We start from the raw sequence: 22,425 nt of genomic DNA, 5'->3' as shown, positions 1-22,425 counted from the left end.
ATGTCCCTCCATTGTTGGTCCAGATGTCTGAGAGGCGTACTTCCAGCCCATCTATAGCTCTGGGTCAGATGTCAACAGTGAGTTAGGTTCTTGGTCACTCTTCCTGCAAATAATTATAACAGTTAAAGTTTTTGAGCTCTTCCGATGTGTGTGCTTCATCTTATTTCATCCACAAAACCTCATCAGTATTATTAGCCTCGTTTTACAGATGAGGAAATTCAGGCACAGAGGGTAAGTTCTTTGCCTAAATGTCCCAGGATGGACCTCAAGGATTTAAATGCAGGTGCTCTTCAGAGCATGTCTTCTTTTTTTTTTTTTTCAAAGAGAGAAAAATATACATCTTATTTTTTTATTAAACTTAGTTATTTAATCATGTTTTCAAATGTAAACAGATACCACTCATAATTTTATGTTTATATCGTTAATATAGTTAGATGTTAGCACATCTTTCGAATAAGAGCCCAGCCCTTACCCACCCTGGGCCTTCTGTTCAACCCAAGAAGTAGCTAAAACTCAATCACTTCTCACTGTGAAGTGTATTTTAAAGGGAAGGCAGGAGTAGGGTAAAAAAAAAGAAGAGTGGACGGTTAGCTCAGTTGGTTAGAGCGTGGTGCTAATAACACCAAGGTTGCCAATTCGATCCCTGCATGGGCCACTGTGAGCCATGCCCTCCTCAAAAAAAAAAAAAAAGAAAGAAAAGGAAAGGAAAAATATTATCCAATGGTGGCAATTTGGGTATAAGCACCAAGGAGGAAGACACATTTGGGGGGAAGGGACCAAAGGAAAGAGCTATCAAAGTCAACAATTCAGATCTCACCCAGTGAATGTTCAGTGCAGCCCCCCAAACCTGTTTCCTGAGCTCCCAGCCTGCCTGAGGCCTGCCCAGGGGCCAGGAATGGCCATCATCCCAGTAGGAGGCTCCAGTCCCAAGACTGCCATACAGCCCTGTCCATTCCACCTCCTTCATCCCCAACAAAGGACTCCAACCTCCAAACTGCTAACAATAGAGATTTTAATGCATAAGGCACAGTGTGAGGCTGGGATCATTAAGCATCGTCATACCTAAGGGCCCAGCAAGCTGAGCAAAAGCAGCCGGGACCACTTCCCCACCACGGGGCACCTGGAGGAGGGGGGCATCCAGTCTTTGGCATGGTGCCTAGGGGCAAGAAGTGACTAGCATGGTCCTCTGGGGGTACTGCCACCAAGGGGCAGTTCTTTGGTCTGGAAAAACAGTCAGTGCAAATGTCCAGGGGAAGAGCTCTTGGGGGAGTCAAGGTGGCACAGTGTCCCAGGGTTGGGCAGTCTCTGGACAGTCCCTCACCCCTCATGGGCAACAGGTGGGCTTCTTTTTGCTAGCAGTTAGGTAGAGGTTGTTGTCGTCACTGTTGATGCCTGAAGAAGGGTGGGAAATATGTGAATCAGAGATTGGAGATTCCCCAGGAGCTCTGCCACCCCCATCCAGGCGGGCACTCACGGACAACATCCCCAATGCGCCGGGCCCCTGATTTCTCCAGCTCAGCTAGCACGTTGGCCTCAAAGGTCAGCGCCGCCACCCGGAAAAAGAATTCCCGGACATTTTCACCTAACACAGGGAGCAGATCGGTGCTCAGGAGCAGTTCTCGGCCTGGGGTCATTGGGCACAGCTGACAGGCAGGCATGCCACAGCGGAAGGCCTGAAGCCTCTTACTCACCAGTGAGAGATGAGACTGCCCAGTACTCAGCCTTCATCTCTTGGGCCATTTTGAGTGCATCTCTCTCCATTAGCACGTACTGAGCGGGAGTCTTAGGGAAAGTCAAAGTCAGATGGGGGGGTTCCCTCACCAAGTCGGGAAGTCCCCCCACTGGCACACTCACACTCAAGTCCTTCTTAGAACCCACGAGGAAGAGAAGCACGCCGGAAGGGTCATTCTCCTTGAGTGCATCAGCTAGCCATTGCCTGCCACAGATGGGAGACACAGCGGGATGAGTGAGTTGGACGGGATCCTTCCGCTGACACGCATATGCCCAATTACCCTCTCTCCGCTCCTAGATGCATTCTTCCCTTCCCTACCATGCCCCTGACCACCCATCTTTCCGGAACCCTCTCTTCTCAGAGCCCCATTATATTTCAACATCCCCACATACTTGGTATGTTCCAGGGAGGCCACATCATTCAGGTTGAAGACAATGATGATGGCTGGAAAGAGGCAGAAACAGTCTCAGGGAGATGGGGAAGGCGCTCCTGGCTCATTTCCACAATACCCCCAGCCCTAGATTACTTCACCCAGGCCCTTACCTTGAGCTCCTCGGTAGTACGTTGAGGCAATGCATTTGAACCTCTCCTGTCCAGCGGTATCCCAGCTGGGAGGAAAGGGGGGTGAAACACAGGTATGGGGAGGGCAGTAGGTGGGGTATAGGTGCTGGAGGAAGAAATGGCTGAAAGGGGTGCAGGGAGCACTTACAGCTGCAGACTGAAGGGGACGCCCAACACCTCAAATCGTTCCATCTCAAAGTCCACTCCAATGGTGGCCTTGTAATTCTTATCAAAGGTGTTTTTGCAGAACCTAAGGGGGTACCAGATGCTGTGGCCCTGAGCCCAACCCACCTGGCTAGGCCCAGCCCCACCCTGCCCAGCCCAACCCAGCTCAGCTCTAGCACCCTCTTACCTATTAATGAGACAAGTCTTCCCCACCGACAGGTCCCCCACCACAATGACCTTGGAGATCTTAAATCTGCTGGACACAAGAGGGGACAGGAGGAATGGGTACTAGCTCTTTCACGTCTAGGGAGTCCCAATTCTCCCTAGGAGGTCCATCAGGTAACCCAGGCTGCAGTTGTCACAGACAAGGCCTCCTAGGCAGCTTGCCTAGACAAATGTGCTGGCAAGGCGTGCTTTGTGCTTCAGTATCAGAGAGCCATGCATTTGAATTCCAGCTCTCACACTTACTAGCTGTGTGACTTTGGGCATGTTATGTAGCCTTTCTCAGTTTCAACATTTGTTAAGTGGAGAGTTAGAGTACATTTTATTGGGTTGTTGTGAAGGTTAAGAGATAAATGTTCCTTCTGTATTTTGAAACATATCCTCAGCCCCCACACACAGACACATACACACATACATTGTAACATCTCTGAAATCCGGATAGGGCTTAAACGTAATGGTGTTTTCTTTTTACTAAAAGACAATAATAGTATCCAACACACTGCCTGGCACACAGTAAGTGCTCCATTAATGGTGGCAACTGTTATTAGCATTCCGTTTTTTTTGTTTTTTACCCACATTGGGACTCATCCCTAAAGGCACAGCTCCTGCCCTGGGGCTCAAATAGATTAGGTATGTGGAAAACTGAGCTAGTGAGCACCCCCTCATGTTGGACAGCTTCTTTGTGTCAGAAATTTAACCGCCCAACCCTATCTCATAGGACTCACCACAACCTCGCTGGGAAGAAAGAGGTTAACACAGGGGCATAAAAAGGGGGAATAACCATATCACTGGTAGAGGCTGCAATAGAGAGCCCCAATAGAGTGGATGTTACCCTTGCTTTGACTGCAGTTTCCTGAGACTTCCTTTCTTTGTTTTGGGTGTCTCCAACTCACCCCACGGTGCCTGTCCGGTGCTCCTGGCAGGCGCAGGTGACGCGGGGGTGGAAGTCTTTGTGCACGTGCAAAGCGGCCTCCTTCCTCAGGCACTGACAGGGATGCAAGAGGGTGGGCCTCACCCACTCCTGGCCCTTGTCCCACAGCCTAGCTGCCCGGGGCTGGGGGTGGGGAGGGGACCACCCAGAAGCAGCAGGCCTAGCTGGGCTGCAGGGCTGGGCCCAAGCCTCTAACTGGTCTGGTGCCGCCTCCTCCCCGCCCATGCACCACCGAAGCCAGAAGTCCGACGTGGCTCTGGCGCCTACCTGGGGCAGCTCCGCCAGGACGCGATCCCTCCGCACCGGCGCCAGAATGTTCATCTTGCCTGCGGCCTTGCGGGGCGCCCAGAGAAGGCGCGGAGGCTTGATTTGCCCCAGCGACCTGGGCCCGTGGAGACCCGACAATCACCCGAGACCGAGGTGTCCCGACTATAACTCGGGGCCACGGGGAGCCTACGGGATCCCGCGGCCTCGGGGACTCTACGACCACCGCAGGCCACGGGGATGAGACAATCACCCGCGGCCCGGGCGAACCCACAATCACCCGGGCCCGGGGAGTCCCGAAGACGACTCGGGGGCGTGGAGACCCCTCAGCCGCCAAATGGGGGCGAGGAGTCCCGTCCGGGGGGTCCCGGACCCGCGCAGACCCTACAATAACTCGAGGCCGGATAGTTCCTACAATAACTCGAGGCCGCGGAGACCCGACGACAACTCGGGGTTGAGGCGGTCCCACCATAACAGAACGGCCCGGGGACGCGGAGCGGCCCCGCCACACGGGGTCAGTGTGGGCAGGGACAGTGCTGCGAAGCCTGCGGGCTGCTGGAGGGGGCGAGGGGCCCAGTCGGCTGCCGGGCCTCGCGTCCCACTCGGCTCTCCCTTTGCGAGCGCTGTAACATGATCCCCGGAAATTCCTGGAGAAGGGCCGCCCCCTGCCCCTCTCCCGGCAGCTCCTGGCCTCTCAGCCTGCCCCAGCCTCCCCCTCCTCTCCTCCTCCCTGCTTTGCCCAGTTCAGGTTCCCCGGCTAGACGCCTCACTGGGTACCAGGACCGCCCCCACCCAGGCTGGAACCTGCCCTGATCGGGAACTCCAGGTCGCTCTGCCCTGCACCTCTGTGCCCGGCTGCGCCTGCACAGAGACCCTTACCCTGCCGAATTAGTGATGGGGGATCGGGGATTGCTGCTCAGCATCTGGCTGCCGCAGGACCGGCGGGGAGGGATAAAGGAGGAGAAAAGGGGCCCAAGGAGAGGCGGCGCTTCCCTCCTCAACTCCAGGCCCAGGACGTGACTCATAGAGTCGGCCCCCGCTCGCCCTTCAGCCCTGGGAGGTGGGGTGGAGGGGCGTAAAAGGGGTGCCACGGTCGGAGCTGGATGCCCACCATGGAGAGAGACGTCCGAGGTCTGGTGTCTTTTCCTCGAAGGCTATCTTGTAGATTAAGGGGTGCGGAGGCTGAAGACCAAACTGCCTGCCTGCCAGGATGGAGAATAAAAGGAGGGTAGATGGACCGGGAACTCCGCCCTTTGGGGAGGGAGGTCACTGCTCCGGAACCTGGGGACTCCTCTCTGGTATGGGCGTTCTTCGCGCTGACCCCTTTGGAATCTTCCCAAGGACAACTTTTCCATTTTGCAGTTCTCCAGGGTAGAAGAGGGGGTAGCACAGAACAAGTCTCACCGTCAAAAGGGAAATCTGGTTCCAAGAGGCGAGGGGGAAGATAGAAAGGGCGGGGTGAAGGCGGGGTAGACACAGACCCTCAGAGAAGCGAACCAGAGCACTACTGTGTGTCCGGAACTGAATTTGAAGATGCAAAGATGACTGGGGCAGGGAAGGAAGACTACTTTAAGGGAGGGGACTGTGAATGGAATTATTCACAAGAAGAACTAGCGAATGCTGCAGAAATCTGTTCGCAATATTGGTGGAGTTTCAAGAGTATTATCTGGAAAACGCATAAAATCTGACTGTCAAGGTAAAAAGGGGCGATGTGGCCACCTTCTACCTCCTCTGATACTTTCCTCCTCCCCGCTACCTGACTCGACTTTTTCTGCCAACAAATCACCGTTATTGGCGAGCCACGTCTCTTCTTTTGACCTCAGTTTCCATCAATGATAAAGGGTGTTGGGCCTGACAAATTCTGCTCTAAAGTTCTAGAACTTTGCTTCACTCTCCCTGAGTCAATCTTAACTATATTCATTTTAGTTTGCAGTGCTACTGGCTGTCTCCTGGATCTACAATCCTCTTCCCTGAAGTAGTTCAAGATGGGAAGCACGCAAGACCAGACCCGAGCGACAGCGGGGTGCACTCGCAGCAGCATAAACACAAGTCTCCAAAAAACTACAATCCCCAAGAAGCTTTACTGTCTAATGAGGGGAGGGGTGACGCATGCTTAGTCCTTCTCCCGAGGAGCTTAAACCTAACTACCATTCCCGGCGGGCGCCGCGCTACAGATTACCCAATTAGCTTTAAGGAGGAAGCATCGCGAGTCTTCGGTGAGACGTGGCTCTATAAGCCCATGGGAACGGGTCTCGGAAACCCTTTTCACGAAGATGGCGCCGAAAGCGAAGAAGGAAGGTGTGTGTTGGGTCTGGGGTGCCACAGCTGGCTGCCTGGGGATCCCCGCAGAGTAAACGAACTGAAAGGACGGCGACTGGGCCAAGACTTGGGGTGTCGGCTCCGGGGCTGCTCCTTGCGTTTCGGCCACGCTGCGGCGCGTGGGCCCAGCCGCATGGGCTGGGCTGTAGTAAAGAGGGTTGGGAGGCAAGCCGACAGCCAGATAGTCGACTCTCGGGAGCTATACGTATCCACCGGCTGGAGCTTCATGTCTCCAGACCTGTAAGGAATTAGTGCCCTCAACTATACTGAGTTTCTTTTTATCTCATGTTAGACGGGAGCTATATACCCTCTCTGGGTGCGATGGTATATATAAAACTGTTAGCACGCATCCCGACAAGTATCAAGCGTTCGATCATTGCTAGTTAGTCGTATCCCTGAATTTACTCCAAGTTTGCCCCCAGTATCGTGCATATGATGGAAAAATTTTAACCACCTGAGACTTAATGATGTCTTCAAAGGAACCACTGATGCACATGTGGCCTGGGGCGCCCACTACCGGTCTTGAGGCCGGAAGTGATCGATTTCTGAATCCGGCACCCTCATTTTCTTTCTGTCTCAGCCCCTGCCCCTCCCAAAGCCGAAGCCAAAGCGAAGGCTTTGAAGGCAAAGAAAGCAGTCCTAAAAGGCGTCCACAGCCACAAAAAAAAGAAGATCCGGACGTCACCCACCTTCCGAAGGCCCAAGACACTGCGGCTCCGAAGGCAGCCTAAATATCCTCGGAAGAGCGCTCCCAGGAGAAACAAGTCAGTACTGGCCCGAACCCTTGAAATGATGTTTGAGTATCCTCCACTGGTGATTAACGAAATTTACCAAACTTAGAGCATAGCTCCTCAAAAACATTAGTACTTAACGTTCTTCCCTAATGCGAGATATTGTTAATGCCCTATTTAAAACCAAGGGGAGTGTTTTCACAATACTGGCAGGAATTGTTTAAAACAACCCAGAGTTACTGCCAAGGTTAATTGTTAGATTAATTATCGTTTTATATGTTGCCGGGGTTTTAAAGTCCTCTTTCTTGGGGAGTATAACGTGGGACTTAGTTATTCTTTGTTTTGGGAGTTCCAGGTTTAGTTCATTCCTCATAGCATTTGTAGGGAGTTGTCCTCGAGGGTAAGGATGTGGGGTAGTTCTAGGCTGATAAAGGAGATTCATTCATTTGCATTGGGCAGCGAAGTCCTGAAACAGTGTATGGAAGCTTCTTTCATTCACTCTGTTTTTTACACTTGGGTAATGGTTAGGGGGAAATAGGCAAAAGGTTAGGGTAGTTGAGTATTTTGGTGTCATGCTGCTGTTAGTAACTGAATTTAGGGACCACAGATTAGAGCCATGGTGGTAGTTGCCACCACTGGGTTTCTGCTTCTTCCCCTGCTTCCTAAGAAAAGGCAGAAGTGTGGGTTGTGTCTGTGAAGGAAAGCACTTGATAAGACTTTTTACTCCCATTTGGACCTAGAATTTAATGAAAGATTGAGACCTGATCTTTAGCTTCAAAATGGAAAGGTAGCGTCTGTAAGTAGAGAGCCTTGCTTCTCTGCATATCAGGGGGAAAGCTGTGTTATAGGTGTGCTCAGGCCACTAAGGGTAACCTGAACTGTAAATAAAAGTTGCTCTCAAGAATTGATGACCCTTAAACCAATTTTCCGCAACCAGAGTGGGCAGAAATAGTCTACCCAGCCTCATAGTAAAGGACAAACATTCTTTGGAACCCAAGCCTGGGTTTCATGGTGCCGTAGTCTAGCTTTGTACTCTTGGGGTCAGTTGTTCAACTTCTCAGGTCTCAAATTTCATCCAGAAATTTGCCCTTTAGAAATGAGATCAAATAAAACATGAAGGTTTAGAACTCAAAGATGATTCTATAATCACTTAAAGGATGAAAGCCTTTCAAGTGAAAGAACGTGCATATGGTTCTACTCTCAGGCCGAGGCTCCAGGTCCCTACGTTTCAGGGTGCAGATGATGACACTGTTAAGCGACCAAAGTCTGACAATAATGATTCCTACCACATTGTCTGATGCACCTGGACTCCAAAAGAGGGCCCATCCCTTCTGGGTTCAGGCCAGGTGACCCCATTTTACCTCCCCAGGCTTGACCACTATGCCATCATCAAATTCCCCCTAACTACCGAGTCAGCCATGAAGAAGATAGAAGACAACAATACACTTGTGTTCATTGTGGACGTCAAGGCCAACAAGCACCAGATCAAACAGGCTGTGAAGAAGCTCTATGACATTGACGTGGCCAAGGTCAACACCCTGATCAGGTGAGTGGGGCCCCATGGGATGGGGCGGAGGCTGGGGCCTCAGTCAGGAGCCAGGAAACCTGAACGGCATGAAATTCCTTGATGCTTTTGGGGTCAATTAGATTTCAGAGTGCGAGCCTTGAGAAATGAGCAACCCCTGCTGTAGTTATAGTCCTTTGTATGGACTATGGACTTTTGAGGAATCAACAGCTGTCCTGCCTGTAGGGTTTAATTTATATGTGGGGTTGGGGCTCATTTTCTTGATTCCTAACTCTAGACAATGGTGAGCCCTAGAGTAAAATATACGTCAGATTACTTGGATGTAAATGTTCTGTGGTGTTTCCCATAAAAGGGAATTGGCTGGCTTTGTAGCTTAGTGGCTTCCCTACCCTCCTGCGCAGATGATGGAAAAAAAATCACTATTTGGAAAAGAATGACATGAACAAAGGAACCGCTGATGCGCCAGAAGACGGGGGCAGGTTCTTGGGGCAGTGAAGGCGACGGGGACTAACGAAGCCTTTCTCCTCCACCCCAGGCCTGATGGAGAGAAGAAGGCATATGTTCGACTGGCTCCTGACTACGATGCTTTGGATGTTGCCAACAAAGTAAGCTTCCTTTGCTAGGAACTCCTTAATACCCACCCGCTGGCTGCACATGGTGTGTCTGTTTCCGACCAAAGCCTGACTTTTGCTGATTAGTCATAACTGACAGACTGCTCTCCTATCCTTAATAGGCCCTGCCCTGTGCCCACATTTTGCTTTTTAACCATGACATTCCAGCTTAATCTTCACATTTCAACTCCTAGTAACAAAGCTCCCTTTTGTTTTTCAGATTGGGATCATCTAAACTGAGTCCAGCTGGCAAATTCTAAATACAAACTTTTTCACTGTATATTTGTCTCTTTATGTTGATTTCTGGTTGTGCTGGGGGGAGGCCATACTTGGGTATACTTGTACACAATACACAGGGTTTACACAAGACTCTTGGTGTACATAACCCTGTTGGAACACTTAGCTCTATCATGGCACTATACTTGCTATAATCCTGGTGGGTGGGAGCTCAGATAGGAGATATTTGTGACTCAGTCTAGGATTGTCCTGAGACAACTAGTACTTCTCTCCATCACAGGGGTAAGAGAACAAGCAAGAAGTTTTATAAGAACCCTTAACTTTATCTCTGGCGAAGAGGCTTTGTATGAAACCAATACCAAGAGTTTATTAGCATCCATTTCAGGGCAGTGTGGGTTGGCTGGCTCTCACGTAGCACCTTGTCCCCACACCCACCTACCATGTCCAACCGGTCTGTCTGCTTCGCTCACCCCTTGCCCAAGAAAGGACAAGGACTTCAGAGTGTTTTCATTAGTGTTTTCAATAGTGGGTGCAGGCTTGACAGGTGGAGAGGCTGGATGCCCCAGGTTTGGGGCTCATCTCAGTTTATGTGTGGGGCTGTTCTCCCTTGATTGTGTTTTTTGTCCTTGCCACAAGTCCCAGGCTCTGTGCCTCTTACTCCGTCAAGAATTTGTCTTTGTGTTGTTGGCTGGGTACACGGTCAGGGCAGAAATCAGAGCGGAGGAGGCGGGAAAAATAGATGAGAATCATAATGTCCAGCATGAGCAGGATACCCAGCAGAAAGGTGCCCTGGGTCCTCTGGCCTGCATATTGCAGGAAAAAATAGGTGAGGTAGGCCTGAGGGGCCAGGCGGAAGAGAAAATACATGACCAAGTTGACATACTTGTTGATCCGGTAAAGGAGGAGGTCCTGGGCATTGTTGATCTTCATCATCATTCGGATGGTGAGGAAGATGTTGCTGACCTCCACCAGCAGCGTGAGGACGCCCCCACCTACAAACTTGCTCCAAAAGATGCCTGAAAAAAAGGCACCCATGGCCTAGAGGGCAAAGGAGAGAACAGATTAGGAAACAGATTCCCTAAGGCTTTACTGGAAGTTGGTGGGAGTATCAAGGTTACCAAACAGGGCTAGAAAACCTTCCCATCTGCTGGCATACAATTGAGTGAATCTACCATTAAATTTTGATCCCTGCGTGGAGTTTATCGTCTAAGGAGGTACTAGGTGAGGCTATGGATTGCTGGCCTCAAGATAGTGAACCAAGGGTACAAAGGTAGGGCCAACCCTTAGTATCCTAGCATGGGAAGGCAAAGGACACCATGGGAATGGGGTTAAGAAAAGCTGGTCTTCCCCTTCCCAGTTTCAGCAAGACAGCTGAGACTGAAGTTGCTAGCACCAGACCTATACCACACCCCCTGCTTCTCACCATGACATGATGGACGAGGTATTCCCAAGAAGCTCGAGCCTGACGACTAACCACAATGTCCACTGTGTCGTGGATGAAATACCCTAGTGGAGGGATGGGGGAAGAGGTCAGGAAGGGGATTTAAGGAGTTTCTCCCTGTTCTCCACCTTCTTAATACTTATTGGGCAAGACTTACCTGTGGAGAAGCAAACGAGCAGATAGCCAGAAAGCGACCATGCCGTCTCAATCTCCACCAGCATTTCGGGGGTCTGCCATACACTGGGGAGGGAGGGAAGAAGGCAGCCACTCATCTTCCCATTCCCAAGGACCCTCAACTCACAATTACCCAAGCCAGTCCCAGGAGAGTTCTGGGCTCCCACTATGGACTGGGAACCGAGGAGGGGTTTGGCTGAAACCCAGGTGTCTCCCGTTTCCCAGGTGAGATCCTCTTCCCCTGGGGCCGAAGCAGTTCCCGATTGGTTACAAGTAATCATGTGAGACTGCATAACCTCAGCCCCCCGTGATGGGGAGAGTAACGGCGGGATCCCCTAGCCACTTTCACTACCCCGGTCCTTCACTCACCACAGCAGTGCCCAGATCCCTGACACAATGGAATGGGCGAAGGAGACGAGCAGGTTGTGCCAACGCCAGGTGCGCAGAGGGTCGGCTTGCACGTGCGCCGGGAGAGGCAGGCGAGAGAGCGCGCGCCGGAGCGCCCGGAAGGTCAGCGTGGCGCCGAGGAGCAGCGGCAGGGCGGGGTGTAGCAATGGGGGCATGCTGGCCCTCCCAGCCGTCGGTCTGTCCGCCCTCTAGGCGGCCTCCTCGGGCTGTACGGGGAACTGGGCTCCCTCTCGGGCCAGTCCACCCCGGTCGCCTATCCCGCCGGCCGCCAGCCTCTCACAGTTTTTCGCGGAGCCCTCTAGGCCCCTTTGCTCCTCCCGTTCCCTCCCAGAGGGCCTCTGCCCCCGCCCCTAGTCGCCCGCGCCCCCGCCCCGCCCAGTCCGCTTGCCCCCGCCCCTCGGGCGCCTTTGCTGCGTGGAGGGCGCGAGCCCCATTTCCCGGGGCGGGGGGGGGGGCCTCCCGCGTCTTGCCTGGCTCCCGCAGACTTCGGGCGAAAGGGGGCAGTCCTGGGGCACCGCCACGGAGGTACCCCTCGCTGGCGCCTCCCGACTGCCGACTCTCTGGTTCGCTTGGCCTCATTAACCCGCGTCCCCTCTTTCCCCGGGGCCACCGGCTCCCCCGCCTGGGCGGGTACTGCGAGAACTCTCTCCGCCCTCAACTCCTTTCTGGGCAGAGCTGGGCAGGATTCGTCACACACCCACGTCTTTTAAACCCAGATCCTGGGGACGTATCGGAGCCCGGCCTCCGACAACAATTTCTGCCCAGACCCCGTTCTTCCACTGGATCGCTACCGTAGCGTCTTCAGACTAGAGATGGACGTGCTTACCTGCCTCTACGCGCCCGGCACATAGTCGGTTCCCAGAAACTGTTGACTAACCCATCACCATCCCTCCTCCCAGCCCGCTCTTGAGCTCCTGGGGCCGAGCTGCTGTCACAATCCTCCCTCAGGCAGTCCCAGCTCTCTTCTCCTAGCTCCTTGGAGGGCTGGAGCAAGGAAGACCGCCCGTTTGTCCAGGCTGCTAGGGTGACCCTCACTCTTCAGGCCAGTGGCCTGGAGTAGTGGCATATTCTAGCCACTAGGTGTCAGCCTGTCCTCACTGTGGCGTGGGATTCCCCTCCAGCCTCCAAAGGAATGAGGTGGTTGTTTTTGCGGGTTAGCAGGCCATACGCCAGCGCACCCCGGAGCGGCTAAGAGCCGAGTCGGGAGTGGAAGAGGAGGAGGAGTGGAGGGGGAGGAGGGGCGCGAGGTAAAAGGTGCTTTGAGAGGGAGGAAAAGCCAGAAGCCTGAGGCGCCAGAGATCCAGGGACTAAGAGGTTTGGGTGTTTGCTCAGCCTCCCCTGGTGGCTCCCAGGTTACACATTAACCCACGTGAGGTATCCTGAGTCAACCAAGGCCCAATCGGTTTCTAGGTGAGAGCACGAGTGTCCCGGATGAGCGGCTTTCCCCCTCTGCACTCCCCTTTGCTCACAGGGCAGCTTTGTCTACTAGCCAACACCGGCCTAAGCCTGCGAGGAGCCCTCCTGAGGCCCTTCTAGTGGTCATCCCACATAGGCAGATTTGGGCACTCTTTCGAAGGGTGGGGTGGGAGCAAAGATAAACACCTCATTCCTCACATTCCTCACCCACTCGGAAACAGGGACGCTATCCCTTAGCTAATCACCACCCCCTTGCTCCTTAACTGAGCTTTTGTGGACTCGTGCAGAGCAGAAGGTACCAGGGAGACACCTGGAATTAAATTCACTTCTTGTCAAGACCCTAAACACTCGTACTAACTAGCCCCCTACCTCTGGGCAGAAGCCTGAACCCTTATCGGCCAAACGGCTGCCGTTCCTCCTCTCCCTCTTTCAGATAGTGATCTACTTTCCTCCCATCTTCCTCTAAGGAGGTTCTCCCTAGTTGAGCTTAGAAGGGAAATTACCCCGCGGTGGGTTGTGTGTGTTCAGCTGGGGGTTGCGTGTGCTGACGAGCGCGGTGTTCACTAGTCGGGACAGTCTGGAGACCGTATCATATCCTCCCTAGGTGATTCAACTTGCGCAGGTCGGGGTTTTCCCTGTTGCGCCCTAGGCAAATACGAAACTAACCCTGCTCCCTACCCCACAGAGTGAGGATGCTGAAGCTCCAAGTTCAGTCTGCATCCCAGTGAGAATCTGCTCTCTCTTTCTGAAACAGCGTCAATAGTGGCCAAAACGGGGGTCAGAAAAAGGATGTCCCTGCTTCCCACCCTCACTCGGCCTGCGCAGGGCACCCCTCCAGTCTAATGAAGCTTTGCGAGGGCCGGATGCGGCCACAGGTGTGAGAAGTGGCTGATTACGTGCAGGCCATTGAGAAGCGCGCCAAGAAATGGCATGTCGTCCCATTTCTTCCTTGGACCCTGGAAAAGCGACCCTTCGGACCAGGTTTGTAGGAACGGTGCCAATCAGCAGAGAGACGCGAGGCTGAACCAACACCCAGCTCCATTTGCTCCGCCCCGCAATTATTTTGCAGTGTAAGGGCGTGGCTCTGGAGTGGGCGGGTCCGCGCACGCGCAGCGTCTGAGTGTGGGGGTTCCGGAAATGCGACTGGGAAATGAGATGGAGAAGTACGAGAAGATCCGAGTGGTGGGGAGAGGTGCCTTTGGGTGAGCCAGGGCTCTTGGGGGAGGCAATTGCTCGGGGAGAGGGAAAATAAACCCCAACTCTGTCCGCGAAATTATTGCCGGGTTAGCTCCAACCCCAAGGCGTGAATGCCGACTCTGGGAAGCTCCGCCCAGGCTTCCGGTCCCAGTCCTAGTCCTAGAGACTCCGCCCCTAAGGAGGTCACACCCCGGCAAACCTTTGCGCCCCTCACAGTTCTGTTTGATTCCGTACTCATTCCTTCAACAGATAACCGGTATTGAGCGCCGACTCTACATGTCAGGCTCTCGGCCATGGGTATACAGTTAAGACCAAAATAGGTGTGATCTTTTCCCTTTCGGAGCTTACAGACTATAGAAAAAACATACAACAAACAACACACTGTTAAAGCCGTTATTTAAGAAGCTGCGAGAATAAGGTACAACACCAAGGAAATAATTATTTGGGGTGGTAGAGGGAAATTTCTCCGAGAGGTGAGGTATAAAGCCAAGGCTTGAGGAATGAGGATCAGCCCTTGAGACAGGTGAAGGCAGAGCTTTTCGGGTGGAAGAAACGGCATATGTGAGTGAAGATGCTCACGTGGGGAAAAAATTCAGAATATTCAAGGAACTGAGAAAAAGACTAGTGTAGTTGGAATGTAGCCAGCAAGCTGAAGAATGCTATAAAATGTGAGGGAGGGACCAGATTTTGGCCTTGTAGGCTCAGGTTGAATTTATTTGCCATGTAAAAGAAAACCGTTTGAGCAGAGGATGTGGTCTTGATATGATTTGCATTTTAAAAATATCACTCTGGCTGCTGTGTGGAGTTTAGATTTGAGGTTGACAAGAATGAAAGTGACCATTTTGAAAGGTAGTGCAGTATTTTAGGCTAGAAATGATGATTGGGCCAACGGTTATAGCAGAGGACACCGAGGAAAATGGATGGGTTCACAATATTTTGGAGGTAGAAACAGGATTTACTGATGTGTTAGTATGAAATGGAGGAAAGATTCTGCCATGATTTTCAGGTGTCTGGCTTTAATAACTATTTGCTGAGATGGAAGAGACTAAGGAAGGAAAGATTTTGGGGGCAGGAATCAAGAATTTTGTTAATATTTTGAATTTGTTAAATTAGGATGCTAGTGAGCCATTCAGGTAGAGATGCAAAACCGTAGTTGGATATATGAGTCGGGCTCAGAGGAGAGGCCTGAACTGGAGAGATACAAAGTTGATACTTAGATGGTCATCTTATAGTCTGTTCATTCAGCAGATACTTACTGAGCTCCTGCCATGTGCTGGGGCATATCCTAGGCTATGCACTAGGTATATAGTGGAGAATAAGAACCCTGCTTTTATGGACACTGACCACAGATTTGGAAGAAAATAATAATGTGAATGGCTTCCACTCATTGAGCACTTTTGATGGGCCAGGCACTTTGCTAAGTGCCTTACGTGCATTTTCATATTTGATCCTCTCAACAACCTGTGAGGTCAGTTCTATTTTTCGGATGATGATGTCACGTAATCCAAGACCAGATAACTAGTAAGAGGAAGAGCCAGGATGTGAACCCAGGCAGTTGAAATTTAGAAAGATGAATCCTAACTTTGCCTCATTGTGGCTGTAGAGAAACTGAGTCTCAAATAAGTTAAATGATTTGTTCAAGGTCTTACAGAGTTTGTGGTTAGTCCTCCCCATTCCGAAACTCAGGGTTCTGTGCGCTTAGTTAGATGACCTCTTAGTCTGGGTGCCAGTCCCCTCTCTTTTAAGTCTAGTCACCATCCAGTCGTCAGGTCTGCCCAACCTGACATGTGGCTGGAAGCTCAGATGGTACCCACTGCTGTACGCTGTGTCCTCAGGATTGTACACCTGTGTCTGCGCAAGGCGGACCAGAAGCTGGTGATCATCAAGCAGATCCCGGTGGAGCAGATGACCAAGGAAGAGCGGCAGGCAGCGCAGAATGAGTGCCAGGTCCTCAAGCTGCTCAACCACCCCAATGTCATTGAGTACTACGAGAACTTCCTGGAGGACAAAGCTCTCATGATCGCCATGGAATACGCACCAGGTGGGCCCGACTCAGGCCCCTTGCACCGGCCTGGCTCCAAGGGCCTGTCAGCTCTGTGAGGCGGCAGATACAGACCAGCCAGCTTCCTTCCTTGGAATGGGCTTGGCTGAGGGTCAGAGGGGTAGAGTTCTGACCCCAGTAGTGTGATGCTGGCAGGCCCTGGCCCTGTCTGGGTCTTTAGTTTTATAAAAGCAAAGTCTCAGGCCTGGAAAAGCCTAGATCTTGACTAGTCCCTTGCGGCTGCAGGCGGCACCCTGGCTGAGTTCATCCAAAAGCGCTGTAACTCCTTGCTGGAGGAGGAGACCATCCTGCACTTCTTTGTTCAGATCCTGCTCGCGCTGCATCATGTGCACACCCACCTCATCCTGCACCGGGACCTCAAGACCCAAAACATCCTTCTCGACAAACACCGCATGGTCGTTAAAATTGGCGACTTTGGAATCTCCAAGATCCTTAGCAGCAAGAGCAAGGCCTACACGGTGCCTGGGCATGGAGGGGACCTCAGGGGTGCTGGAGGTTTTGAGGGCCAAGGTGCACTCTGCAAGCCTATCTCTCACCCCACCCCCCAAGACCTCGGGCCCGTAGCCCCTGGCTGGGTAGTCCTGCAAGAGGAAGCACTTTGGCCTGCTTTGGGGAGAAGCTGTCTCCACGTGGGCCTCAGTCTTCCCTCCCTGGGCTGTAATATTAACTTCCCTCTTGCAGGTGGTGGGTACTCCGTGCTACATCTCCCCCGAACTGTGTGAGGGCAAGCCCTACAACCAGAAGAGTGACATCTGGGCTCTGGGCTGCGTCCTCTATGAGCTGGCCAGCCTCAAGAGGGCCTTCGAGGCCGCGGTGAGTAAGCGCCCCTGAGGAATCGACTGGGAGAGCTCCGTCTCCCTTCCCCTGAAGTCCTCAGCTCCAGCTGCTTTTGTGTTTCTTCTCTTGTGGCTGAGTCATGTCGCCCTCGTCAGACTGGTGGATGACCCCAGAGCAGGGCTGTGGCTTCCCTCAGACTATGCGTTCCTGAGGGTAGGGCTTGGGTCCCTCCTTAAAACTGAGGACTCCTGACGGCAGGGCTCTCCCATCAGATTAGGGACCCTCCTAAGGGCAAGACTTAAGTTTTCCCAACAACCTGAGGTTTCTGACGACATAGCTGCAGCTCCCCTATCAGAGGTTCTTGATAGCAGGGTTTGGGTCCCCTGTCATCCTGGGAGTCCCCTCACCAGACTAAAGGCTCCTGACCGCAGGGCTGTGATCACCCATCAGACAAGGGGCCGGGGCTGAAACTGGGGGTGCTGTTACCAAAGAGTCGAGCCTGAGGCTCTGGCCCACCCAACTTGATGCCTTCACAGAACCTGCCAGCACTGGTGCTAAAGATTATGAGTGGCACCTTTGCGCCCATCTCTGACCGGTATAGCCCTGAGCTGCGCCAGCTGGTCCTGAGTCTGCTCAGCTTGGAGCCGGCACAGCGGCCACCGCTCAGCCACATCATGGCGCAGCCCCTCTGCATCCGTGCCCTCCTCAACCTGCACACCGACGTGGGCAGCGTCCGCATGCGGAGGCCTGTGCAGGGAGTGGGGGAGGGGGTCCTGGGCAGAAGGGGGCACCCAGTGGGGGCATAGTAAGGCTGGGGCAGAAGGGCCCTTAGGGCAAGTCCTCCGTTTCTGCATGTGGAAATGCCAGGGGGGGTCCGTGTCCTGAAGCTACCCTCTTCTCTGCAGGGCAGAGAAGTCCCTGGCCACCGGGCCACCCATGGCCCCTGGCAGCACTGGCGTCAGGACTACCAGCGCCCGCTGCAGGGGTAAGTCCAGTGGAACTTCCGGGTCCCCTTGGACACCATGCCATTCCCACCTGTTTAATAGGCCTGATGAGCTGTTCCCACAGGTGTCCCCCGGGGACCTGTGCGGCCAGCCATTCCACCACCGTTGTCATCGGTGTACACGTGGGGTGGTGGGCTTAGCACTCCACTGCGGCTGCCAATGCTTAACACAGAGGTGGTCCAGGTGGCCGCTGGACGCACACAGAAGGCCGGTGTCACACGCTCTGGGCGCCTCATCCTGTGGGAGGTGAGCAGGCTGGGGCGGGCCTGGAGTGGGGGTAGGGTCACCACAAGGAAGGGGGCACTCAGGAGCCACTCCTTCCCTCCCCTGTCACCCCCAGGCCCCACCCCTTGGTGCTGGAGGGGGTGCTCTCCTTCCGGGGGCAGTGGAACAGCAGCAGCCCCAGTTTGTTTCACGGTTCCTGGAGGGCCAGTCAGGCGTGACCATAAAGCAGGTGGCCTGCGGGGACCTCTTCACAGCCTGCCTGACTGGTGAGCCTGTCCGGAGACTACCCTGTGGGGACCCCACTCTGAGAAGGCCCCCCAGGGGAACTTCCCTCTTTGCCAGTCATTTACAAACTGCTCGCTTAATAATACTTCTATCTACTGGTTATTGAGCACCAGGAGTTTACTTACACAGTCGCTTTTACCCTTCACTACAGGCCTGGAAAAGTAGGTGTGGTATCCTCATTTGACAGATGTGGAACTAAGGCTCAGGGCTAAGTCACTTGTCCAAAGTCACACACTTGGGAAGAGACACCCCTGTCTGTCTTCTCTCCCCTATCCCATTCTTCCATCCCTAGCCTCCAGCTAACTTTATTGCTTCTCCAACCCAAGGTTGGATTGGTTTCTCTGGAAAAACAGCCTCCTCTCTCTCCCGTCTCTTTCCTCCCTGCCTCTCTTCCCAGATCGGGGTATCATCATGACCTTTGGCAGTGGCAGCAATGGGTGCCTCGGCCATGGCAGCCTCAATGACATCAGCCAGGCAGGTGTTGTGTGTACCTGGGGAGGAGAAGTGGGGAGATGGCAAGGAGCCCACATCTGAGAGCTGACACCCAGATGTGGGGGGCAGGGGAATCCCCAGTAACCACAGGTCCCTCTAGCTCCCAGACTGTACCTGCTCTGGGAAGCATGAGGGGAAGTACAGAAAGACCAGACTTCCCCAATGGTTGTAGTGTGTGTGGGGGGGGTGGTGGAGAAGGGGGGGCATTAAAGGGACAGCTATCTCACGAGAATTTGCAGCCTCCAACTTCATCCTTACACGGGATGCTGAGTCCTGGCCCCTTATCCAGTGTTCCCCTGCTTCTCTCTCTCTCTAGCCTACGATTGTGGAGGCCCTGCTGGGCTATGAGATGCTGCAGGTGGCCTGCGGGGCCTCTCACGTGCTGGCCCTGTCCACTGAGCGGGAACTATTTGCTTGGGGCCGCGGAGATGGTGGTAAGCTCTCCACCCTGTTCCACCTCATAGCACCTCCAGCCATGATGTGTTCCCCTTTACACCCACCTTCGACCCCACGGCCCGGTTTCTTCTCCCTCTTTTCTCTCCGATTCCATTCATTTATTTACGCAACTAACCTGTATGGCACATCCACTATGTGCCAATGCTGTGCTGGGTGCTGAGACAAGATGAACAAAATGTCGCTCCTTCCGGTGCTTATGATATATAATGAGGGAGATTTCATTCAGGCAACAGAAGTCATTGTGGCCCTGTCTGCGTCAGGCATCATCAGGCTGAGCACTGACACTACAGGTGGCTTAGACGGGGTTCCTGTCCTCCTGGAGGGCTCAGTGTGGTGGAGGGAGGGATGACATCATCGTGACAGAGGACAGACAGCATCAGGGTTCAGCCCACGGAATAGCAAGGGACTCCACCTGGAGGAGGTAATGGTAGTATCTGAACGTGGCCTTAAAGGAGAAGTAAGGTTTTGACTCAATGAGGGGCCAAGGGTGCACATTTCAGGTTGAGGGAACAGCCTTTACTTACATCAGACAAAACAGACTTTAAAACAAGGGTTATCGCAAGAGACAAGGGCATCTTGTAGTGATAAAAGGATCAGTGCAACAAGAGGATACAGCTCTAAAACATCAATGTGCTCAGCGCTGTTACTGCCTCTGTGGGTCCTTTTCCTGGCATCACCAGCCCTAACACTCACTCACCCCATCCCGGGGTTTCTCCTTGTAGGCCGGCTGGGACTAGGCACCAGGGAGTCCCATAGCTGCCCTCAGCAGGTGCCCATGCCCCCAGGACAGGAAGCCCAGCGGGTGGTATGTGGCATTGACTCGTCCATGATCCTCACTGTGCCTGGCCAAGCCCTGGCCTGTGGGAGCAACAGGTAAATAGGTGCCCCAGGATGATTTGCCTGCCCCTTGCCTTTCCTGGCTGCTAATGCTCCATCTGTCATTGCCTAACCCCCACTAGAGATTAGAACTGAGGGGGGCTGAAGGAGCTGTGGTCCAGCCCAGGGTGGGATCTGCCCCCTGGTGCACCAGCTCCTGCCCAGATATGTGGGGGCAGGACACTCTACACAAACTGTGTCCTTTGGACTCGGCTTCTGGCTCTGCCTTCAGGTTCAACAAGTTGGGCCTGGACCAGCTCTCCCCTGGGGAGGAGCCTGCTCCCCACCAGCAAGTGGAGGAGGCTCTGAGTTTCACACCGCTAGGTTCTGCACCCCTGGACCAGGAGTCCCTGCTGAGTGTGGACCTGGGCACTGCTCATTCAGCTGCTGTGACTGGTGAGTAAGACCTGGACACAGGAGGCCAGAGGTGGACGCTCCTGGCCTGCTTGGGACCTCAGCTGAGGTGCCCCTTTCCTTCCTTCACTCTCTCCTCCCTTCCAGCCTCTGGTGACTGCTACACTTTTGGCAGCAATCAGCACGGGCAGTTGGGTACCAGTGCTCGCCGGGTCAGCCGGGCCCCTTGTCAAGTCCAAGGCCTCCAGGGCGTCAAGATAGTGATGGTGGCCTGTGGGGATGCCTTCACTGTGGCCATTGGGACAGGTGATTAGTGGGCACTATGGGGACAGAAAGGGTTGTGGGCAGGCCCATGGGCCACGGGGGGTTATGCTCAGGGCTGTTGAACTCAGCAACCTCGTATTGGGGCCAGTATGGCGATCTGGGAGGATTGTTGCTTGATAAGCTGTGTCCTCCTCCTGTTTCCCTCCTTGGGATTCTCTTTGGCAGAAGGTGAAGTGTACTCTTGGGGCAAAGGGGCCCGAGGTCGACTGGGAAGGAGGGATGAGGATGCTGGACTCCCTCGGCCAGTGCAGCTGGATGAAACACACCCCTACACAGTGACATCTGTGTCCTGTTGCCATGGAAACACTCTCCTGGCTGTTCGCCGTGAGTTATAACAGGGTTAACCCACCTGGCCCCCACCCACACCCGCATCCTCAGTGGTCACAGCCCAGATAAATGAAAGCAGAAGCTGTGGGGTAAAACTGAGCTTCCTGTCTGGGGTGGGAAAGGGTGGGTGATTCGGGCCTTCATTGAAGGGCTGCCTTCACTACTCCCAAGGGCACAAATGCATCCTTTCTCCTCCTGCCCCCAGTCTAGTTTAGTTTGGACCAATATTTCTGATGTGGCAGTGTCCAGAGTCCAGCGCCCAGTGTGGGAGCAGAGGTGGAGGTGGGTGACAATTGCTAGAGGCACTGCCCTCTGGGAGGCTGCAGGGGTTTCTCTTTTGTACTCTCCAGCCATCACAGATGAGCCAGTCCCCCCATGAGGCACCTGGATACACCTGTGGAGCCCTTGATATTGCTATTCCTCTGAATGTTCTTCAAAAGTACAGGTGCCTGAGGCGTGACTGTCCCCATCCACCAGCTCCCTGGATTGTATCCAATGGGGTATAAGAACCGGTGAAGCCCTTGCACCCCTGGATTGTGTCCAATGAGGTATAAGAACCAGTGAAGCCCTGGATATGTAAAACTCAACTCACCCTATTCCCCAGCACCTCTCTTTTTTCTTCCCACCCCTTCTTAAATCATTGTCCCCAGGGTTCAGCCTAGCTAGAACTGGAAACCAGACCTAATCTTTGGAAGCTGGGTGGTCTTCAGAGCCTTGGCAGAAAAAAGCTGGAGGTGGCTTTGGCTTCATCTAGACCCTGCCCCTTCCCCTAGCCTGGTTACAAAATGTGCTCCTGGTGTCCACTGGGAGAGCAGCTCAGTACTTTGGAGCAGGGCAAGCCAGGGCCTGCCTGGACTGGCCATTCCAGCGGCCCAGCCTCCGCATTGCCTGGGGCAGGGAGGTCAGAGCCCAGCCACCACCCCCACTCCTATATCCTGAGGCAGGGATTTGTACAACTTCTGAGTGTCTCCCTCCTGCAGGAGGGAGTGTATCACCCAGCCCGCAATATAATGCAAAGGGAATCCCTGCAGAAGGTTGTCCCTCACCCCGGGCCATTCCCCCAAAACAGGTTGGGGGAAAGGGGAGCTGGTTCTACCAGATCAGTTCCCAGATGACTGGGAAGTAGCGCCAATAAAAATATCAGCTGCCTGCCTAGAGTGTGGTCTCTTCAGAAGTGGGGAGTGGCAGCCCGATACCCCAGGGTTGGGCTGGGCCCTATCTTGGCTGCATGGCCCGTGGTGTAGGGAGGAATGTGGGCGCAGCCTGAGGCTGGGGCCGAGGCTCCTCTGGCTCAGCGCCCAGCCCGGCC

At 53.6% G+C, this 22,425-nt stretch overlaps 4 protein-coding genes and 3 non-coding genes across 16 annotated transcripts; 5 read left to right on the top strand and 2 right to left on the bottom strand.

The window, feature by feature from the left end:
* Nucleotides 1–992: 992 nt before the first annotated feature.
* Nucleotides 993–5,238, bottom strand: RAB34 (RAB34, member RAS oncogene family). 6 transcript variants are annotated; one of them, XM_033089722.1, is made up of 11 exons: nucleotides 4,987–5,238; nucleotides 3,879–3,993; nucleotides 3,574–3,665; nucleotides 2,646–2,714; nucleotides 2,442–2,543; nucleotides 2,276–2,340; nucleotides 2,125–2,176; nucleotides 1,855–1,936; nucleotides 1,692–1,782; nucleotides 1,475–1,582; nucleotides 993–1,392 (listed from the first exon to the last, which is right to left on the bottom strand). In XM_033089722.1, the coding sequence occupies exons 2-11, from the start codon at nucleotides 3,930–3,932 to the stop codon at nucleotides 1,325–1,327; spliced, it is 783 nt and encodes a 260-aa protein (XP_032945613.1). In that variant the 5' UTR covers nucleotides 3,933–3,993; nucleotides 4,987–5,238; the 3' UTR covers nucleotides 993–1,324. The 6 variants fall into 6 exon arrangements, with proteins under 6 accessions (XP_032945613.1, XP_032945612.1, XP_032945609.1 ...); XM_033089721.1 differs by having other exon boundaries at nucleotides 3,879–4,091; nucleotides 4,987–5,234; XM_033089718.1 differs by lacking the exon at nucleotides 4,987–5,238 and adding an exon at nucleotides 4,755–4,955.
* A 783-nt stretch (nucleotides 5,239–6,021) lies between these two features.
* Nucleotides 6,022–9,341, top strand: RPL23A (ribosomal protein L23a). Its single transcript, XM_033089727.1, has 5 exons — nucleotides 6,022–6,173; nucleotides 6,775–6,958; nucleotides 8,295–8,471; nucleotides 8,986–9,055; nucleotides 9,282–9,341. The coding sequence occupies exons 1-5, from the start codon at nucleotides 6,149–6,151 to the stop codon at nucleotides 9,294–9,296; spliced, it is 471 nt and encodes a 156-aa protein (XP_032945618.1). The 5' UTR covers nucleotides 6,022–6,148; the 3' UTR covers nucleotides 9,297–9,341.
* On the top strand, nucleotides 6,621–6,688 carry LOC117014110 (small nucleolar RNA SNORD42). Its single transcript, XR_004421416.1, has one exon. It is a non-coding gene; the product is annotated as a small nucleolar RNA SNORD42 (small nucleolar RNA).
* LOC117014117 (small nucleolar RNA Z17) lies at nucleotides 8,158–8,229 on the top strand. The gene has a single exon (XR_004421423.1). It is a non-coding gene; the product is annotated as a small nucleolar RNA Z17 (small nucleolar RNA).
* LOC117014111 (small nucleolar RNA SNORD42) lies at nucleotides 8,846–8,913 on the top strand. Its single transcript, XR_004421417.1, has one exon. It is a non-coding gene; the product is annotated as a small nucleolar RNA SNORD42 (small nucleolar RNA).
* Nucleotides 9,342–9,647: 306 nt separating the features above from the next.
* TLCD1 (TLC domain containing 1) lies at nucleotides 9,648–11,659 on the bottom strand. 2 transcript variants are annotated; one of them, XM_033089726.1, is made up of 5 exons: nucleotides 11,283–11,659; nucleotides 10,897–10,979; nucleotides 10,722–10,804; nucleotides 10,182–10,336; nucleotides 9,648–10,101 (listed from the first exon to the last, which is right to left on the bottom strand). In XM_033089726.1, the coding sequence occupies exons 1-5, from the start codon at nucleotides 11,474–11,476 to the stop codon at nucleotides 10,011–10,013; spliced, it is 606 nt and encodes a 201-aa protein (XP_032945617.1). In that variant the 5' UTR covers nucleotides 11,477–11,659; the 3' UTR covers nucleotides 9,648–10,010. The 2 variants fall into 2 exon arrangements, with proteins under 2 accessions (XP_032945617.1, XP_032945616.1); XM_033089725.1 differs by having other exon boundaries at nucleotides 9,650–10,336; nucleotides 11,283–11,658.
* Nucleotides 11,660–12,455: 796 nt separating this feature from the next.
* Nucleotides 12,456–22,262, top strand: NEK8 (NIMA related kinase 8). 4 transcript variants are annotated; one of them, XM_033089700.1, is made up of 15 exons: nucleotides 12,456–13,718; nucleotides 15,770–15,975; nucleotides 16,222–16,454; nucleotides 16,678–16,809; nucleotides 17,310–17,518; nucleotides 17,679–17,758; nucleotides 17,842–18,023; nucleotides 18,118–18,268; nucleotides 18,685–18,761; nucleotides 19,096–19,213; nucleotides 19,958–20,108; nucleotides 20,344–20,507; nucleotides 20,613–20,771; nucleotides 20,955–21,113; nucleotides 21,467–22,262. In XM_033089700.1, the coding sequence occupies exons 1-15, from the start codon at nucleotides 13,663–13,665 to the stop codon at nucleotides 21,493–21,495; spliced, it is 2,106 nt and encodes a 701-aa protein (XP_032945591.1). In that variant the 5' UTR covers nucleotides 12,456–13,662; the 3' UTR covers nucleotides 21,496–22,262. The 4 variants fall into 4 exon arrangements, with proteins under 4 accessions (XP_032945591.1, XP_032945589.1, XP_032945593.1 ...); XM_033089698.1 differs by lacking the exon at nucleotides 12,456–13,718 and adding an exon at nucleotides 13,839–13,939; XM_033089702.1 differs by lacking the exon at nucleotides 12,456–13,718 and adding an exon at nucleotides 14,175–14,352.
* Nucleotides 22,263–22,425: the final 163 nt, after the last annotated feature.

The sequence above is a fragment of the Rhinolophus ferrumequinum genome, chromosome 21, assembly GCF_004115265.2.
Source record: "Rhinolophus ferrumequinum isolate MPI-CBG mRhiFer1 chromosome 21, mRhiFer1_v1.p, whole genome shotgun sequence".
Taxonomy (NCBI): Eukaryota; Metazoa; Chordata; class Mammalia; order Chiroptera; family Rhinolophidae; genus Rhinolophus; species Rhinolophus ferrumequinum.
Note: the sequence above shows the minus strand (reverse complement) of the source record. Positions and strands in the feature narration are given on the sequence as shown.

What these genes read in the sequence shown, in the direction of transcription:
- TLCD1 (XM_033089725.1), bottom strand. Translation starts at nt 11,476, where the DNA reads ATGCCCCCATTGCTACACCCCGCCCTGCCGCTGCTCCTCGGCGCCACG. An exon ending in GGGATCTGGGCACTGCTGTG is followed by an intron (nt 10,980 to 11,282) that starts GTGAGTGAAGGA and finishes CTCCCTCCCCAG; the next exon opens with TGTATGGCAGACCCCCGAAA. An exon ending in GCTCGTTTGCTTCTCCACAG is followed by an intron (nt 10,805 to 10,896) that starts GTAAGTCTTGCC and finishes TCCCTCCACTAG; the next exon opens with GGTATTTCATCCACGACACA.
- NEK8 (XM_033089698.1), top strand. Translation starts at nt 13,875, where the DNA reads ATGCGACTGGGAAATGAGATGGAGAAGTACGAGAAGATCCGAGTGGTG. An exon ending in TTGGGGCCGCGGAGATGGTG is followed by an intron (nt 19,214 to 19,957) that starts GTAAGCTCTCCA and finishes TTCTCCTTGTAG; the next exon opens with GCCGGCTGGGACTAGGCACC. An exon ending in TCATTCAGCTGCTGTGACTG is followed by an intron (nt 20,508 to 20,612) that starts GTGAGTAAGACC and finishes CCTCCCTTCCAG; the next exon opens with CCTCTGGTGACTGCTACACT.
- RAB34 (XM_033089718.1), bottom strand. Translation starts at nt 4,900, where the DNA reads ATGAGTCACGTCCTGGGCCTGGAGTTGAGGAGGGAAGCGCCGCCTCTC. An exon ending in CCCATCACTAATTCGGCAGG is followed by an intron (nt 3,994 to 4,754) that starts GTAAGGGTCTCT and finishes CCACGGGCCCAG; the next exon opens with GTCGCTGGGGCAAATCAAGC. An exon ending in GTCCCCTTCAGTCTGCAGCT is followed by an intron (nt 2,341 to 2,441) that starts GTAAGTGCTCCC and finishes CTTTCCTCCCAG; the next exon opens with CTGGGATACCGCTGGACAGG.
- RPL23A (XM_033089727.1), top strand. Translation starts at nt 6,149, where the DNA reads ATGGCGCCGAAAGCGAAGAAGGAAG. An exon ending in GCCGAAAGCGAAGAAGGAAG is followed by an intron (nt 6,174 to 6,774) that starts GTGTGTGTTGGG and finishes TTTCTGTCTCAG; the next exon opens with CCCCTGCCCCTCCCAAAGCC. An exon ending in AGCGCTCCCAGGAGAAACAA is followed by an intron (nt 6,959 to 8,294) that starts GTCAGTACTGGC and finishes TTACCTCCCCAG; the next exon opens with GCTTGACCACTATGCCATCA.